General features: G+C 39.1%; 1 protein-coding gene across 2 annotated transcripts in view; it reads right to left on the bottom strand.

The window, feature by feature from the left end:
• Window positions 1–12: 12 nt before the first annotated feature.
• The window catches only part of taok2a (TAO kinase 2a), a 28,809-nt gene continuing 10,099 nt past the window's right edge, over window positions 13–18,722 (bottom strand). Inside the window, exons 2-20 of one of the 2 annotated variants that reach the window (XM_084115569.1) lie at window positions 17,993–18,133; window positions 17,833–17,904; window positions 17,625–17,726; window positions 17,504–17,549; window positions 17,176–17,272; window positions 16,892–17,005; window positions 15,473–15,564; window positions 14,983–15,076; window positions 14,010–14,091; window positions 11,902–12,069; window positions 11,549–11,755; window positions 11,344–11,472; window positions 11,010–11,246; window positions 10,183–10,311; window positions 8,431–8,634; window positions 8,058–8,297; window positions 5,483–5,704; window positions 4,795–4,977; window positions 13–4,123 (exon numbers count right to left, since the gene is read on the bottom strand). In XM_084115569.1, the coding sequence (XP_083971695.1) occupies window positions 3,218–4,123; window positions 4,795–4,977; window positions 5,483–5,704; window positions 8,058–8,297; window positions 8,431–8,634; window positions 10,183–10,311; window positions 11,010–11,246; window positions 11,344–11,472; window positions 11,549–11,755; window positions 11,902–12,069; window positions 14,010–14,091; window positions 14,983–15,076; window positions 15,473–15,564; window positions 16,892–17,005; window positions 17,176–17,272; window positions 17,504–17,549; window positions 17,625–17,726; window positions 17,833–17,904; window positions 17,993–18,124 (3,456 nt within the window). In that variant the 5' untranslated portion in view covers window positions 18,125–18,133 and the 3' untranslated portion in view covers window positions 13–3,217. The remainder of the gene's footprint in view (window positions 4,124–4,794; window positions 4,978–5,482; window positions 5,705–8,057; window positions 8,298–8,430; window positions 8,635–10,182; window positions 10,312–11,009; window positions 11,247–11,343; window positions 11,473–11,548; window positions 11,756–11,901; window positions 12,070–14,009; window positions 14,092–14,982; window positions 15,077–15,472; window positions 15,565–16,891; window positions 17,006–17,175; window positions 17,273–17,503; window positions 17,550–17,624; window positions 17,727–17,832; window positions 17,905–17,992; window positions 18,134–18,722) is intronic. The other variant, XM_084115570.1, reaches the window with a different exon arrangement.

Here is an 18,722-nt window from a genome sequence, read left to right as displayed (position 1 = left end):
CAGGAAAGGTAATTTTGTTTGTATCCTTTTTAATGACTTGTTAATCATTTTCTGTACAAGTTCTATAACCCATGTGTTAGAGTTCTCCTGTAATCATTTCACCTGAATGTAATTTGGCCTTTTTTCTGAGCTCCCTGAACAACCATGCTCTCCATCAGCCTTTCAAACATCACAATTTTGCAATACATTTCAGCGTATTTCTGCAACAGCAATTGTCTTTGCACCCTTATAGCTCCAGTCCTTTAAACACTGCAGGATGATGAAAGCAATTTCATATATTTACCTCAAGTTTCTACCACCAGATACTGAAACACCCCCTAAAAGAGGATACACTAATGAGAATCCAGCTGTGTTGCTGTAAACACATTATATGATAGCCCAGAGTTACAGATGGGCTGAGGATTTTTTTTTCTCCTCTTCTGTCCATAGATGTTAGTAACCAAGCATAAAGGACATAAGGGAATGTGGTGATGGGCGGGGAGGCGATGTGAAGTGAACACTGAAAACGGTTGGCCAGGCACAGGGAAGTGAGGTACTGCACGTCTCCTTGGTTCAGGAGGCCGAGGGAGAGTCCGAGTGAACGCTGGTGTCTAAAGAGAGCTGGCAGTGTGGGAGCACAAAAGATTAAAAATAATAACATTACTGGCAAAATCTAGCTTCATCTTTCACCATGTTCTTAAGGGTATGCTGGAGATTTTGGTTGTCAATGTAAACAGCTTGTGTTGCCTTGTGTCCATTTTATACATACAAATTGTGTAAGCAAAAACGAAAGTAATGCATTCCAGAAAATAAGATGTAGGGAGAAAAGCCTGCTGGACCAAAGGGGTAGGGGTAGGGGTGGGGGGTGTTTGAGACACTTTACAGTCGTCTAGAAATGTTCTATACAGCTAAAATCTCTTAAAATGTTCTGTACAAGTTTAATACTGGCTCTAAAATACTACTCTCCTGACAACGCACTGCACAAAAGACTCCTACCCTGAGATGTAACAAGGAATGCTGGGATAGGTAGTCCTTTGTTATTTTTTTTAATCTAAAACAAGACTCAAAATTCTCACTGTGAGACTGCCAACATTTCCCAGCTAGTGGTAAGCATTGATAAAATAAAATAAAAAAACTGTCTTTTTAAAAGAAGAGAAAAAGAAAAAAATTGTAAAAAGAAAAATTAGTGTACAACACAAATATTGCAGCGGCAGTAGTAGGTATAATAATAATGACAGTATCTATTTTTTATGTCCCACTTTCCAATTCACATAGCAAAATTATTATTACCCTAAATAAGAGTTAGTGCTTGTATATACACACGTTGTATAAGTACAATATAGATCAAAAGTGTTGAACAGAAAACAATCTGATGACTTTCCCCATCAACCCTTCCCACAGGAGATGTATTATACACATATTTATATACTCAAAGTCATATAAACGTCTGTTGCGTATGTTTGTATACAAATGGTCTCTGTACATCACTCTAATGCACAGAAACCTGTAACCCAACTCTCTTATGGACATGTACATCATATTTACAAGTGTGCATTTATAGTCAAGGAGATGGCTTACTCACCTAGCCAGGTTCAATCTCTTTTTAAAAGTAATCTTATCACACCTATGCTAAAAACAGACACTGAATGACAGCCCAGTTTAAACCTAAACCAAACAACTTAAATGGCAGCTTGCCCTTATAAGGACAGTGGGCGGAGTTGCTTTAGGTCAGTTGAGCCTCTAGAATGGCAGTATGACATGTGGCATTGTTTAAAAAAAATAAACAAAAGAATACAGAATACAAAAATCATTAAAAAAAAAAAAAAAAAAAAAACTGCCACCCGTCCTTGACTCAAATACAAATGTACAGTTTAAAACCCATCACTGATTGATGTTCTTTTAGTATTGTTTTAGTACTATCTACATAATTACACAAAAATCATTTCAATCACCCTTTTAGTTCCTCAATTTACACCTTCTCCCTTCCACAAGTTTCAGCACCTTCTATTGCATCCGACTCGCTCGCTAGCAGTAAAATTGAAAAGGACTCATCCTCTGGCTCAAACTCAAGAGATACTCAAGAGAAACTCAATGAATAATTCTGCCATTATTCACTCACCCTCATGTCGTTTTAAACCTATATTTTGTTATTTATCTGCAAAACACACAGATATTAGAAAGAGCTTAAAGATGAAAATTCTGTCATGTCAAACCTGACTTACTTTCTGCAGCAAAACAAGAATGTTTAAAGAACGTTCTCAATATATCTTCTATTATGTTCCACAGAAGAAAGGAAGTCATACGGGTTTGGGGCGACATGCAGGCGAGTAAATGACGACTTTTGACGAAATTAAGATTTTTAATTTTTGGGGTAAACTTTCCCTTTGAAGCAGCTCTTTTCCAAATAACGCAGGTTCATAGCTCTAAAAAAAAAAAGACAAAGCGAACTACATTTGGTTCTGACGCATGGAAATCCAAGTGGTTTTTGGATGCATGAATGTACTATTAATTTTCAGACCCAAATTTTGATCTGCTCAAACAAAGCATTCAAATGGCTTCAGAAAACTCTGACGTTCTGAGAACTCTTGTTGTATAGAAAAGTGCTGCTTAAAAGATGCTCCAAAAACTCTCCTTTTGTGTTCTATGAAAAAAATAACAGTATGTAGAGTTTGCAACAACATGAGAGAGAGAGTAAATAATGATAGATTTTTCATTTTTGGCAAACTATTCTTATAAAAATGAAACCCTTGAATTGCACTAAATGAATTCAGCTTAACATGAACCAGGATAAAGCATAAAATAATATCTGTAAAAAGTTCAAATCTTAAACCTTTAGACGTGCAAGAAAATACCTGGACATGAAAGAGCAGAATTCAATGGGTCTGTCTGACCGTTTAAAATAAAATAAAACTAAAATGGACCAGTTAAGGATGAGCCCAATCTACAGCATTGGCACCACTTGTGTTATTTTCATCCTTTCCCTCCCACACACTCAACAGTATAGCTTTCTGCTCCTGTAACAGTACATCTCGTCTTTTCTGTTCCCGATCTAAACCCTGAGCCCTCCCGAATCACTATCCCTCGGAAACCCTGAGATCTATCTTCTTGTAAGTAAAGGTCTGACCATCTAAATACGGTTTCTCCTCCTCGCCTCTGTTTAACTCCTAAACAAGCTACGTCAAGGGCTTTTCTCCCCTGCTAAAGCCCGTGAAATGTTCTGGACTTCCTGCCAGACTTTCTACGAGTAGGAGAGGTGGGATCCGTTGGAGATGTGCGACGTCACTGATGTACTCCGACTCAAACCTCCGTCCCCGCCCGACCCACCGGCACCACCGCCCGAGGCGGTTCTCCGGAGGGGACCTGGACTGTTTCTCAGAGCCATCAGGCTGGGGCCCCTCACAGCCAGGCTCTCGCCCCTTCCACCATAGCCACTCTGAGAGGAGGAAGAGGAGGAGGAGGACTGGGGAGAAGATGTGGAAAGTGAGATGGGTGGAGGAGGAGGAGGTGGAGGGAGGAGAGCAAGGGATTGGGAAGAGCCATGGGAAGAAATGTGATGCGAGTGGCCATGAGAGGAGGATGAAGAGGAGTGGTGACCACCCCCTCCTCCTCCTCCTCCTCCTCCACCACCACCTCCCCACTCCCTCTCTCGGTTGTCGCGGTACAGGTGTGGCGTACTCTGGTGGTGGTAATGCTGCGGTATGTAGCGGAGGTGATGATGCGAGGACGACGATGACGATGCAGACGAGGCAGAGGAGCGAGAACTCGGGAAGCCACGGGCACCCATTCCCTCTAAATCCCTCTCTCGATCTCTCTCCCGGCTGGAGATTTGCTCCGCTCGGCTGAACCCGGCTGTACTGTTCTGACTTCTCCAGGAGGGCGGTGCCGCTGAGTTTTGGACACCATGGCTCCACTGACTGCCTGAACGAGGCACAGGACGGGACGGCCAGCCCCCAGGGCCGGAGGAAGGAGGGTTGGGGTAGCCCTGATTGTAAGCCTCAGCAGGGATTCCACTCAAGGCCATGTTACTGAAGCCCAGACGCATGCTCTCCGAGTCAAAGGACTCGATTTCTCGAGCTTGGTGCTCGAGCAGAGCCCGGATTCGCTCAGAACGCTCGTTCTGCAAAGACAACATCTCCTCCTCGATCTGAAAAACAAAAACAAAAGGACGACAGAAAGAGAACAAATTAGAAGACACATTACATGTCTTTTGATGCTCATTATAGTATCAGTGTCAGCTTACTGAAATTGATTGTGAGTTGAGTTTCTGGTGTCTTTGTACTATTTGAATAATGAGTTGTTGCCTATGTAAAGCATTTCAAATCAGTCACTTAAAAGGTCACGTCAATATGATACAAATGTTTTTGCAATAAGTCTAATACTTACTCTATTTTAATGTTTTAAAATGTAATTTACTCCTGTGATGGCAAAGCTGCATTTTCAGCATAATTACTCCAGCCTTCAGTGTGACATGATCCTTCAGAAATCATTCTAATAGGCTGATTTAGTGCTCAAGATTCTTATCAATATTGAAAAGGGTTGTGCTGCTTAATATTTTTGTGGAAACCTTGATACTTTTTTTATAGAACAGCATAAAACAGAATTTATTTGAAATAGGATGACATCTTTACTGTCACTTTTGATCAATGTCATGCATCCTTTCTGAAAAGTATTAATTTCTTTAAAAAAAAAAGTGTTTATCTAACAGATCCCTAACTTTTGAAAGGTAGTGTAAATATTACAGCAGCTCATTAGGTTTTAGAACAGAGCCATCATAAAACATTCATCACTAATATTCACTCAATTTCTCTCTCTCACCCTCTGCTCAAGAAGAGCTCTCCGTATAGACACCCTCTGCTCCAGGTCTTTGGCCTCTCTCTCGTGTTGTGTGTCTGTGTGCATCTTTATTTTGCTCTGATAGGCATTAAGCAGCTCCAATTCCTGCTGCAGCTGCATGCGCAGTGCTCGGTACTCGTCCTCCTGCGTCTCATCCAATCGTAACTGGTGGGAAAACAAAAAGGTCCGATATCAGTAGAGAAGCAGCCAATAAAGAGATTTGATCTGACTTGGAGGTTTCAGGATCTGTTGATTAACCATAAGTAGGCAAACCTCCCAAAACCAGTCAAAAACATTCCCCATCATATTTCACCTTAAAATTAAAAGAAGAAATACTGAATTTATTTAAGGAACACTAGATTTTTCTTTTAATTTTTACATTACTGTAATTCATTTTTTGTTCTGTTTATTAATAGCATTTGTTAACTGCTTTTATTTTATGCAGATTAAAAAAAAACAAGAATATCCAACTGAGAATAAAAAATGATTCTTTTGAGTTTGGGGTGAAACGTGATTTGGACATGTTCTTGTCCAGTTTTGTTGAGATTGACCCCTGCATGTAAATATATGCATACATTATTCTGTAACTGCACATCAGTTTGAGAGTATACACCAGTAAAAAAAAACAAAAAAATAATAAAAAAAACATTAAAAGATGGTCTCTCCTTGCCTTACTCACAGCCTGTGTGGACAGCATGTCTCTGATGGAATGGTCGTACTGTTCGGCCAAGATGGCCAGTTTACGCGTTTGCTCCTCTTTGAGTCTCTTCAGTACAGTTTTATGCTCTGATTTGGGCGTGGTCTCCAGCAGGTGGTTCCGCAGGGCTTTGTATTGCCGTGTCTGAATCTTACAGGTGTCTTGGAACTGACGTTTGATCTGGAGCTCTTTCGTCTGAGAGAACAAAAAACAAGAAACATATTTGAGCACTCAAGTCACTGCAAGTCAACATTCAAAAAAACCTTCACCTTCGGATAATTTGTTTACTAGATTTTGTCTTACGAAGAAACCATTCATTGATCACATATTCGACCTTTCTCTTGAACATGAATAAACCAATCTTGTCATTCTTTCATATTTTTATGTTTTCATCACACTTTGTTCTAATTCACCAATTGGAAACAATAAAATCAAAATGGATAAACCGCTTGAATATTGGATCTCTACATGGAAGGCAATGAAACGCACCTTTCCACTAATTGGTCAACTAAACTTCAAACCGTGCCGTTATCAGTTGTTCATCAGTTCTACGCAACAGAATAACAGTCATCCGCTGCTACAGTTGTACGAATTCTTAACGCGTTTATTGCAACTGAATTTCATCTTTCTCATCAAACAAGCAGACTAATGAACGGCTTGACACAAACTGTACCGGGGCAGAGCCTAGACAAGGCTTTCTTCTGTGTAGACATAAATTCACCAATGCGTGGCGTGAAATGAGTTCATCCCATAAATATTAATTTACTTTGCATCTGCACCCACAGCCTACATACAGCCCTAGCCTACATATTTGGTACACTGCTTGTTTTATTTAGCTGAACTACTATAAAAGTATGTCTGGCAAAGCTGCGCGATGCACGGGACAGCGCAGAGCAAATGCTACATTGATGTGAAGCGCAGATCAGTATCGATTCAAGTGTACACTTTGAAATAACACTTTGAACTATAAAGTCAGAGATCAAGAGTATTTTTAGATTTATTGCCATCACTGTCAAAAATTCACTTTCCCTATAAGGGAAAGATTGATTTTCATGGGTATTTTTACCAATGATTTTTTTTCTAACCTTATTAAATATGCATGTAATCTTAAATGTTAAATTCTTAAATTGAGTCAATTAAATTAGAATCATATGACACTATAGACTGTCACCAATTAAATCTGTATCAACAAGTCATCTTTGCACTGAAGAAGTGGCAAAGTATCTGCATCTGAAGTTGCTTTTAGATGCATTTACGGTTTAATGCTGGGGCAGAAAATGCATTTACACACCAATTGCATAATGTAATGAGAATAATGTCAGAACGCAGATTTATTTAGGAATAAAAATCAAGCGGCTGTCTATATAAGTCATTGAATCACTCACTCAACAGATTCGTTCAAAGACTCAGACTCATTCAGGAATGAAACACCAGTCTGAGCGCCTATGCTCGCACAACAGTTCTGTGACTTTTCTTTGGAAGTTACATCAATTAATACTTAGTGCTAATTAAATAAACTCAGTGTACTGCCTAAAACAAAAGTTATGACTGCTGCATTGACAAAAAATATACTGGTCATGCTTCCCTACAATTTAAATGCTTTTGCTCTGCGCTATTCAGTGCATTGTGCAGCTTTGTCTCACAGATTTTAAGAGTTGGCCAGCTAAATAAAGCAGGCAGTGCGCTGAATAAGTAGACTAATGGGTAATGTGGGAGCAGGTGAGAGGTACATTTATATTTCCGAAATAAACGCCTATAATAGCACCTATAATTTCTCTGGCACGCAAAGTTAGCCATAGTGAACCTATGTCTACACAGAAGAAAGCCCTGTTCATTCCACTGGTTGTTTGATGAGAAAGAGTTGAAACGTAAACGCTTTAAGAATCCATACAACTTTAGCAGCGGATTACTATTATTCTGTTGTGAGGAACTGATAAACAACTGATGACGGCACAGGTTGATGTTTATTTGACCAATCAGTTGAAAGGGGCGTTTCATTTCCGCCCATGTAGAGATCCAATATTCAAGCTGTTTATCCATTTTGGATTTATTATGTTTCCATTTGTTAAATTAGAACGAAGTATAATGAAAACAAAAATCAAAATATGAAGGGAAAAAAATAAGATTACTTTATGTTCATGAGAAGGGTCAAATATGTGATAAATAAACGGTTTCTTTGTTTTTCCATTTTGAAGACAAAAACAAATTATGCGAAGTTACATGCCCCCTGGTGTGTTTTTACATCACTGGAATGTTTCATCAGGTGTAGGGCCATGGCCACTTAGACAGTTGGGTTTAACAGAAGCCCTTTGTGGAATCTAATCCTTGCAGCTGCCAAAATTAATATTTTCTAAACAGAAATCGATTGGTGTACAACAGAGTTATGTGGCATTAAGAACTGAATTCAGAATGCCCTTTAAATTAAAATTCAATTCAATTTGAATTTATGTAACAAATATGATGCACTATTATTCTCATCATTTGAAGAAAGTAAAATCAAAATGGGACAAAAACACCCCACCAAGCACGTAAAGAAAGCTATCCCCACCTTTAAGCTTTTAGGTTGCTGGCGGACCTCCACAGCGTGTTTCTGACGGAGTTCCTGCTCACGCCGCTTATTATACTCCATCTGATTGGCCAGTTCACTCTGATGCTGCGTTCGGATCAGGTCGGCCCGAGTACGCTGAACCAGTGCTAGCTGCCTGAACTCCAGCTCCTGAGTGGACTCATGATGTCTCAACAACATAGCGCACTCCAGATCCTTCTGGGTTTGGCGCTTATTCAGGTCCTACAGGGACAAATAAATAAAAAAAAGTATGGATTATGCACAGAAAGAGATTAATAGATAAAAGGGCAAAAAAAGTGATTTAGAAAGCAATAAAAGAAACGGAAAAGCACACAATAACTCATGTGCGTCTCACCTCTCTAAGCAGGTCCTGCTCCAGATTGTGTCTCGCGAGCAGCATTTTCCTTTTATACTGTCTGCACTGCAGCTCGTAATACTGCCTTTGTCGCCGTAATAAAGAAGCCTCTTCTTCAGCCTGGATCTGCTGCATACACTCCTTCTGCCTCACCAGCCATTCCTGCTTCTCTCGCTTCGGTGTGGACTGGTTCTCATTCAGCTCCTGTTGCCAAGGGAAAGGATTTTAGGGTGGCAAAAGAAAGTGTTACGTGTGTGGACGTATTTGTAATACGTGTTGCGTACTTGCTCTCTTTCTCTCTCCCTTTCGCAGGCTGCTTTTTGGGCTTCACTAGAATTGTGATCTTTTAGTGCAGTGATTCCCAAACTTTTTAGAGTGCCATATACCCTGAGGCATTTAACATGAGTGAGCCAGAGTCATTCATTCAATAACAATGCAAGCGGCTGTATTTATGAATGGGTAATTGAGTTGTTGACTCTCACGAACGATTGGTTAAAAGGTGCAGATTCGTTCACTAAACACTGCTGTGTGTTGCAGTTCTTCTGTGGATTTTGTTGGAACTTATTACGTTGCAAAATAGAGAAAACAATACTGTGTTTAAAATGTACATCACTTAATGTTACCCTTTTGTTTGTTGAAATGTCATGTTTGCAATCATGTGGGTGTTTGGAAAAAACATAAAAATGAAAAACTAGAACACAGGATGTTTTTGTAACGAAGAGTTTGAGTCTTAAATCAATCTCTATGCACAGTCTATTCGTTCATGCTAGTATACTCACTTTTACAAAGGAGGCCTACTTTGTCGAGAATGGCAGTATTGAAGATTAGATTGAAGATTACAGACAGCATCCTCTGCACACAATCATACGCATGCTGCTTGTGTGGATGCAGTCTGTTTTGACCGCAAAAGATGAGGTAATTTGATTAGATGCCAAGTATTTAATGCATTTTGCTTGTTAGAAATACATGCTTGGTTTTAATGTTATTTTAAGGTGGGGTAGAATTAAATGAAGGGCAAAACTCCAACTCGTACCCAAGTTTGGGAACCACTGTTTTAGTGAATTTTCTCATAAAAACACGTAAACACGTACAACCGAAGGCGGTCTTTTTCTTTCAACTTTGTGAATGAGTTGCGTAACTGTAAGAGAGCGTGCAAACGCTGAGCGTGTTCTTCTCTTATGTTAATTTTTACTCTTAATTTGTGTAAATATTTTGTTTGGATTTGGAATCCGTTGGAAATTTTGCTTTAATTATGTTAGACAGGGAGCAAAGCAAGGTAAGGGGCCGTTCACACAGAACGTGTTTTTCCATTCCAATGCGCTACTTTTCCATTATTTTTCTATGTAAACACAACTAGAGGGACAAGCATGACCGTTGCTTTCACGTCTTTTGCAGCATCTAGCTAAAAACAGATTTTAAAAAACGCAGCGCTCAAGTTAAATTCAGTTCAACTTTTAAAAAAAGCATATTTTTCTCGACTCATCTTTTTTCGTTCCACTGACCTGCGTCAATTTTGTTGCTTTTCTAGAAAAGGGGATTGAAGTGACCATCAGTTTTTTTTCCCCATTATATTTATCATTATAATTTCTTTTAATTTACAATAATTGTTACATCCTCTCCTACCCCAAGGCAAACAGGGAGGTTTGTACCAATATTGTGCTGTTAATGAATATTTGTGCAAATCGTTCAAAGTAATTACTCTGAATTCATAAACATGAAGCTCTGCAAAGAGTGGACTCTTTGAGGGTGTACCTCCTTTAACTGCTCCTTGCGTTGCCTGTACTGCCGTTTCTGGGAATCCAGCAGGCCGTTGAGCTCCTTCTTCTGCTGGTTCAAAATGTGCTGCTGAAATTTCTTCTCTTCCGTCTGCGCAGCTTTAATCTGAAAAAAAAAAAAACAAAAAAAAAACACACCAGATGAATATGTATAAGCAACACTAATAATACATATAAATACATAAACAAATGTTCAACGGTTTGGTGTCAGTATGATTTAAAAAAAAAAGAAATGAATACTTTTATTCAACAGGGTTGCATTAAAATGGTCAATAGGGACAGTAAAGACAATGTCACAAAAATTCAAAGAATCCTGAAAAAAAAAAAAAAAAAAAAATCAATCACTGTTTCCACAAAATATGACAAAATAAATGTTACTTGAACAAAAACAGCATATTAGAATAATTTCTGAAAGATCATCATATGACAATAAAAACTGAAGTAATGGAAAATTCAGCTTTACCATTACAGAAATAAAAAATATTTAAATAGAAAAGTTAGTAATAATAATACATTTTATTAACTGTCAACAATACTATCGTTTTACTGTATTTTTGATCAAATAAATGCAGCCTTGTTGAAAATAAGAGACTTTAATAAAAATAAAAAAAACTTTAGAACTGTTCCTTTCTTTTTTTTTACTTAAAAAAAAAGAAAAGTACTTTTACTTTTTACGTACTCTACTCCCTTTCTGATAGTGAAATTGAAATCAGAGATTATATTTAAACATCTTTTACCTAAAAGTCCCATTCTTGCACATCACAAGACTAATATCATCATTATCATTTTTCTTAAACCCCTCACCTCTTTTTCCAGGATGGCCTGATGTTTCTTACTCAGCTTGTCTGCTTCACTTCCAAAGTTGTTTCTCTGGGTCTCCAGCTCTTTGTCCAGCCTGAGCTGATGTTCATCCATCTCAGATTTGAGTTTGTTCTCCAGAGCCAGCAGCTGTTTCTGGTGCTGCCTCCTCATGCGCTTGTACCCGGACATCTGCTCCCTCAGAGCTGAGCCCTGCTCATGCTCCTGAATCTGACGGGTCACCTGGAAAGAAAGGGAGAGAGAAGGTTGTCTAACCCAAATTCAGATCTGAAAAAAAAAAAAACAAGGACTCTGAGCTGCAGGTCATCCAGATGCTCACCAGTGAGGCTGTGCGGATGGTGGCAAAATGGTCTCGGTTTCTGTGCACCCTCCTCCGAGCGGCCGACGACGGCTGCTGCTGCGACTCCATCTCCGGCTGATAAGGATCGTCGTAAATATTATCACGCGTCTGATGAACAAAAACAAATGAGTTGAGAAAAGGACGATTTTTGAAGATTGTGTGTTCTCCGGCTTTGATTACATACAGTGGGGCGGTGTATAATAGAGCTGTTAGAGGTGACAGTCTGTTCTCCCTCCTGCATCATGGCCATTTCAGCACTGTCGTCCGAGCCATCGGCCAGGCTGTTGACTGAGGAACTCTGGGAGCTGGCGCTGATGGACATGGAGGGCACAGATTGAGAGCTCTCCATACTGTTCACCGTGCCTGTCTGCAGGAGGTACTGCTCTGCTTCCTACACACACACAAAAGAAAACATGTCATAATCTTTTCCTATTTTCTGTAGTTTAGAACAATATAACAAAAGAGCAGAAAATGGGCTGAAGTAGATTGAAGGATCAAAGAAGAGAAAGACAAAGGTTGACAAGCCTTTGGATGTACCTCTTCTTCCTCTCCTCCTTCCTGTGTGGGGCCATTGAGGGTTTCCTGAAACAGGATCTTCTTCATCTTCCTGTACTGCAGGTTGTCCAGCTCTCGCACAGCGTCTTTGGTGCGCGTGATCAGATCCATCACTACAGAATGAGAGCGCTCTCGACATAGGAAATGGTGCTGCGAAGGGAAAACATCGTGTGAATCACAGAGCTGTATAGATGAGCTTCATGACCCAATGTCAGCGTGTGTAAACGTGGATGAGCTAGAGTTACGCAGAATAACCGGTTACATTTGTCATGCGAATAATTGCTATTAATGATTTAATTGCCCATTTTGTCACCTGCAGTAGAAGTACACATACTGTACTACAGCTTAAAATGTGATTAATTAGGAATCCAGTGTGAGCTATTAATAGCACTGGAAGTGTTTAAAGGGTAAGTTCACCCAAAAATGAAAATTACCCCATGATTTACTAAACTCATCCTAGGTGTATATGACATTCTTCTTTCAGATGAATACAATCTGAGTTATATTAAAAAAAGTGTCCTGGCTCTTCCAAGCTTTATAATGGCAGTGAATGGCTGTTTCTGTTTTGAAGTCCATCAAAGTGCATCTATTCAACATAAAAGTGCTCCACATGGCTCTGGGGGGTTAATAAAGGCCTTCTGAAGTGAAGTGATGCGTTCGTGTAAGGAAAATATCCATAATTAAAACTATCAACTAAAATAACTAGGGCTGAACGATTAATCGCAATTTCCATGTAATCGCACTTAAATCGATTTGGCTTACACCGAATAAGGCAGTCGTGTGTTTATAAGTCATGTTTAATCAAAGCGTTTCAATCTTCTGTTTATTCAGCTAGATCGATGGGGATTTCCTGGAATGATGTGCGTTATGGTACTTCTGCGGCGGGGCATATTTGGAGTGTCTGCGCGAGAGCGCCCTCTGGCGTTCAGATGGAGCAGCATTTACTACCGATCAGCCGCACTGCACAGACAAGCTGCACAGAAAATAATTGCAGCCTTTGCCAAATCGCGTGCGGTTTCATTGCAATTAATTGTGCAGCCCTAAAAATAACTTGCTTCTGACAGACGGCCGTACGCATTGATTTACGGCGAAAGAGTAACCCTTGACGCACAACGTAATGACGAATGCGGAAGCACAGAAGATAGAGCAAAACAAAACACCAGTCATGAATTAGAAGTTTAAAATGAGAATTTTCTTCAAAAGCTTACGCTACTCCTACATCCTACGCCATACATCGTCAAGTGTTATTCTTTTGGCGCAAGTCGACTTGCGTAGGCTGTCTGTCAGAAGCTAGTTATTTTAGTCTATAAAGTTTTAAATATGAATATTTTTCTTACACGAATGTATCGCTTCACTTCAGAAGGCCTTTATTAACCCCCCAGAGCACTTTTATCATGGATAGATGCACTTTAATGGACTTAAACAGCCATTCACTGCCATTATAAAGCTTGGAAGAGCCAGGACATTTTTTAATATAACTCTGATTGTATTCGTCTAAAAGAAGAATGTGATACACCTAGGATGGCTTGAGGGCGAGTAAATCATGGGGTAATTTTCATTTTTGGATGAACTATCCCTTTAAGTAATGTATACTTTTTTTGAACGCCACCAAATTATGGTTTTATTGGCTTAAGAAAATGCTGATCAGATATTACTGATGGATAAAACTGTTCACATAACACTATCATCACTGCTTTTTTAATACTTTTTACCCCAGCTGTAAAAATACACCAAACTTTGCATGTATGTTCTGGGATGAATGGTTGCTTGGCAGCTAGTGGTTGAATTTATTTAAAACAATAAAAAACATGCAACAAAAAATAAATAAATCCAAAACTGGCTAACCCATTTGAGATAAAGACTTGCAATATCTCATGGGTTTTGCCATGAAATCTTTTTCAATTTTTGACACTCCAACAGAAGCCATTTCTATATTCCAGTGGAACATAAAGTGCACAATAATAGAGGTTATTTCAAACTAATCACGAAAAGGCGATTATGTAATGACAGGCCTAGCAAGAACAAGGGACGAGAGAACATGTGAATGAAAGAGTGAATGAAGAGTCAGAGAGTGAGTGTTCAAGTCTCACATTGAGCAGCACATCTGAGGTAGGCCTGTCCTGAGGGATCTTTTGAAGACAAGAGTCCACAAAGTTACGGAAGTAGTCCGACCTGCATTTAAAATAGGGAGAGAGAAAAGTAAACTTAACCACACACACACATACACAGAAAACATAAAAAATGGACACTGGTCATTTCAAAAATCTTTGTGGAAGACTTCCAGTAAGCAACTTCCACTTAAATGAGTTCAACAAAAGTAATTGATTATGCTGCTTTATTATTAACCAAGTAATTTTCAGTAGAAATCAAAAACATCATATAGGTTTACTTTGACTGACGGCTGCTTTTGAATTTGATTAGAAATGAAACTTGAATTCATTTGATTTCGACTTGATTAGAAATGAAAGAGCACTGAAACTGACAGTGCCTAAAAAAAAAATCATATGTGATAAACACCAATACATGACTTCTCTTTCTGTACCATCTCCTTATGGCATCCACAAGCTTTGAATAAGCAGAGAGAGAGAAAGAGAGAGAGAGAGAGAGAGAGAGAGAGAGAGAGAGAGAGAGAGAGAGAGAGAGAGAGAGAGAGAGAGAGAGAGAGAGAGAGAGAGAGAGAGAGAGAGAGATTCATCTAGACATAACACATTATCTTCTCAGAATCAGAGAACATTCCTTCTTTCCTAACAGATACATAGTCCAATGGACAAGTTGATAATAAAATTATTATTTATTTTTTTCACTTTGATAAATTACTACACATCGATTCATATTATGCAGCTGTTGTTGTGTAACACTACTAAATTCTAGTATTATACTTTGAGTTATTTACCTAACAGCCAATAAAATGTCAGTTTACCCACCCACTGAAAAACAAATATATTGATTGCAAATGCAAGAGAACAATGCAAAACCAAACAGAGATGAAAAGCAAAACCAAACATTTAAGATGAGACAGTGAAAGAACAGGAGAAAAAAAAAAAAGTAGAACAAAGTTCTCACCAGTGGTTTGATGCCAGGACAGGGCTTTCGTTTTGCGCAATGTGGTATAAGGCACTCATAGCATTCATATTGAACAAGGGTGGCTTCCTTTCAGCTAGACAAAGAGACAAACAGAAATTTAAAACCAGTGCAAGCACACACACAAAAAAAAGATAATTACGTCGGAATAAAAGGATAAGACCAGAATTAGTGCTACAATGAAATAAACAAAGTAAGAGGTATAAGTGAATAAATGAAAAGGCTAGGAGTTTAAAGGAGACACACAGAGTGGGTGAGAACAAGAGAAAGAGGAGTAGAAGTTAGCTTACAACCCAAAGCAGCTTAGACACTAAAACCCAAATCCCTTTCCAAGCAAAAGACGGCGACAAAACACAGACTCGCAAGCACAGAAACACGCTGGCCTAAATGAACCCTCTTAATACTCGAGATGGCCTGAAGTTTCAGGTCAGTGGGAGGTGGAAAGTCATGGATGAGTCTCAACATCACAAACCTAGTTCGATGCAGGTGATGCCGAGAGACCAGACGTCCACTTTCCCGTCGTACTGCCCCTCGTCCATGGCTAGGATCACTTCTGGGGCCATCCTAAACACGAGAGGGGAGGGATCATGGTAAACACTACTTTCATTGCTCCCTTGAATGAAATAAAAGCACAATCTACTGCACAGACACACTTTAATATTCACAATGCAGGTTCCTCTCAGTTCACGTAGACCATTTATGGACCGATATTATGGCCGACATAGTGAATGTTGCAATCATTTTAATATCCTTTTTATATGGCAATTATGTTTCCTAAAGGTTGTGTTATTAGACCTGTTTAGCAATCCCTGTCATGACTTGAAAGTATGAGTGTTAAAACATTTTAATAGTATCTGAGATTTACATTTTAGCATAAAATGATTTATATAAAAAAATGGTGTTAGAAGTGGAAGGGTTAATTCATCTACGCAAACTAATGTAACCTAATTAGTTCAGTGGTTCAGTCCAAAACTCTGATTGTAAGATTTATTACTCTTGTCACTCAAAAAGTTAATGGAAGTCTCTGTGGTGTTCGTCTCTTATTAAAATGTCTTTGTAAACATATTAGGTAAAAATAATTGTTTATTACTATGTTAACTAATACAGTAATACAGCATTTTCTCCACCATACAATATATTTTAAAAAGAATTGCATGCCATTTAGCAATTTAGAGTCATTCAGCCTTTAAATGATATTCTAATATCGATCTATCTTCCTGCAATGTGCAACCAATTAAGAGTAATAACATAACTTTCAACACACTCAAATGTATTTTTAGCATAATTGTTTTGAGCAATTAAAACAGCGCTGCACTACCCCCCAGTTTTAATTCAGCAAATAAAGTGACTTGTATGAGTAGTAATTTCATTTCATTAGAATGAAATAAAGTAATGTGATTTCTAAGTGATCAAACGTAACTGAATGTCAAGTTCAGCGAAGGAGGAGGCGGACGTTAAACGTAACTTTAATCGTAAAATGAACACTCAAAAAAACAAAAGAAGCGGCAGTGGCCGACAGCATATAAGCACAATAAAATCTCCGGAGCTCCTCATATGGGACTCGAGACTGGTGTGTTGCGCAGGGATCTGTCTCTCATTAGCATTCACTCCACCGGCCTCGTTCCGCTCCCACGGCTCTCGGCCCCGCACAGCTCAGTAACATTAATAAAACTTTAATACATCAGCTCATCCATGAACATGATTTCTGCCTGAGTCCCATCAGACTGTTTTCCATCGGCTGTGGAGGTAAAGACGTCAACTCCCATGATTCCACACTCATTCACGGCGTCATCAAGCTACGCCATTGTTATTGTTTTGAACAAGAGACCTCTAGCAGCAAAATTTACATACTCTGCTTTTAACCAAATAATCAATTGTATTTACAACTCACCAGTAAGGTGTACCCACAAAAGAGTTGGCGGGAGAAACGATTGAGGCAGAGCCAAAATCTCCAAGCTTCACCTGACCGGGCTCAGTTAGCAGAATATTACCTGCCTTCACATCTCTGGAAAAAGAAAAGAAAAGAAATGAGGATTTGTGCATCTTTCAGCACTGAAAAATAAATATATATTGACAATGGAGTAAAAAAACTTAGATGGCACTACAAAAGAACAGCCGAATAAAAATCTCAAAGCGAGCAGGTCAAGCATTCAAGAAAAGGGTCAGTGGTCTCACCTGTGTATCATGTTATGAGAGTGAAGGTAGGCGAGGCCCTGAAGTGCACCGTGGGTAATAGCAGCTATTTCCACCTCCTGCAGAGGCTTTTTATGCACTGTTGGATAAAAATAAAATAATTCACTGTGGGAAAATATCACAATCCAGAAATATGACAATTACAATATTTACAACTGCATGTTTCCCTATGAACTGATGATGGTACAAATACAGCACAGTGAAAACAAATGGACACCTCTAATGTCAGACAGGGCAGCTGAGGGAGAGCACAACAGCTTTATTTGGTAAGAAGGGAGGATGTGAGGAAGGGTAAACATGAACTACTCACCCTCTAAAAGATCAGAGGCTGATCCTAGACAGTATTCCATCACCAGCTAACAGGAGAGACAGACAACATTAGCACACGTCAGACAAACACGTCGCTCACACGCACACACACACGCACTTACCCATGCTGTGTGCTCTCTGAGGTAGCACCCTTTGTATTCGATGGTATTGGGGTGTCTGAGCTTCTGCAAGAACTTCACCTCCTTTATGATGTCCTGCCATTTCTGTGGGCCAAGAGAGAGAACATGCCAAACAGTAGCAAAAATGTTGTTAGAGTTCGAACTGTCTGATTCAATACTGTTGAGATACAAGTTGTATTTTGATTCTGACCTCATTGGACTGCTTGCCACTGAACGACATCTTCTTGATGGCCACGACTTCATTGGAACGCACATCATGAGCCTGAGAGAAAAAATACGGTCATATAGAGAGCCTTATGACACACACGTACAAACACATCCATAGCTAAATATTGGCATGGGTTGCTCACAAAGTACACAGCTCCAAAGCTGCCATGACCGATTTCCCGCAGATCAGTGAAGAGCTTCTCAGGATCATCTCTGTAGAAGAGCTCAGACACCTCTGAGTCCTTCAGGGTCCCAGTACGCACACTGGCAGGCATGACTGGCTCCTGAGACAGAGAAGAAAAAAAAAAGAAAAAGAGAACTGGTAACTATGCATGAATGCTGAATAAGCAATCCTGTTGTATTTTGATAATCTGCAACATCACAAAAACAAGGCATTGAGTCAAGGAACTTCACAACAGGCGATCTATTCAATGAGACATCAGTCTGGACTTCTATTTTAATCAGGGCTTAAAAACGGAAAGAAAAAAAAACTAGGGATGCACCGATGCATCGGCTGAACATCGGTAACGGGCGATATTTGCCTCGTTAACTAAAAAAAACTTCTCTCCGAGTAGATTCAGTATTTTAACATTTCTGTCCTTACTTTCCTTATTATATATTACAGTTCTGAAAAAGGTTTAAATAGAAAAAATATAGACGGTAATAACATCATGTTAATTTAGAATATACTTTATACAATTTTATAGTCAGACTTGCTCAAATTTTCACTCACAATTGACAACACATGATAATTAAGCATTAATATTTAAAGGTCCCGTTCTTCGTGATCCCATGTTTCAAACTTTAGTAAGTGTGTAATGTTGCTGTTAGAGCATAAATAATATCTGTAAAATTATAAAGCTCAAAGTTCAA

This window comes from Abramis brama, assembly GCF_963993115.1.
Source record: "Abramis brama genome assembly, chromosome: 1".
NCBI classification, from domain to species: Eukaryota; Metazoa; Chordata; class Actinopteri; order Cypriniformes; family Leuciscidae; genus Abramis; species Abramis brama.
This window is presented reverse-complemented; position numbering and strand designations above follow the sequence as displayed.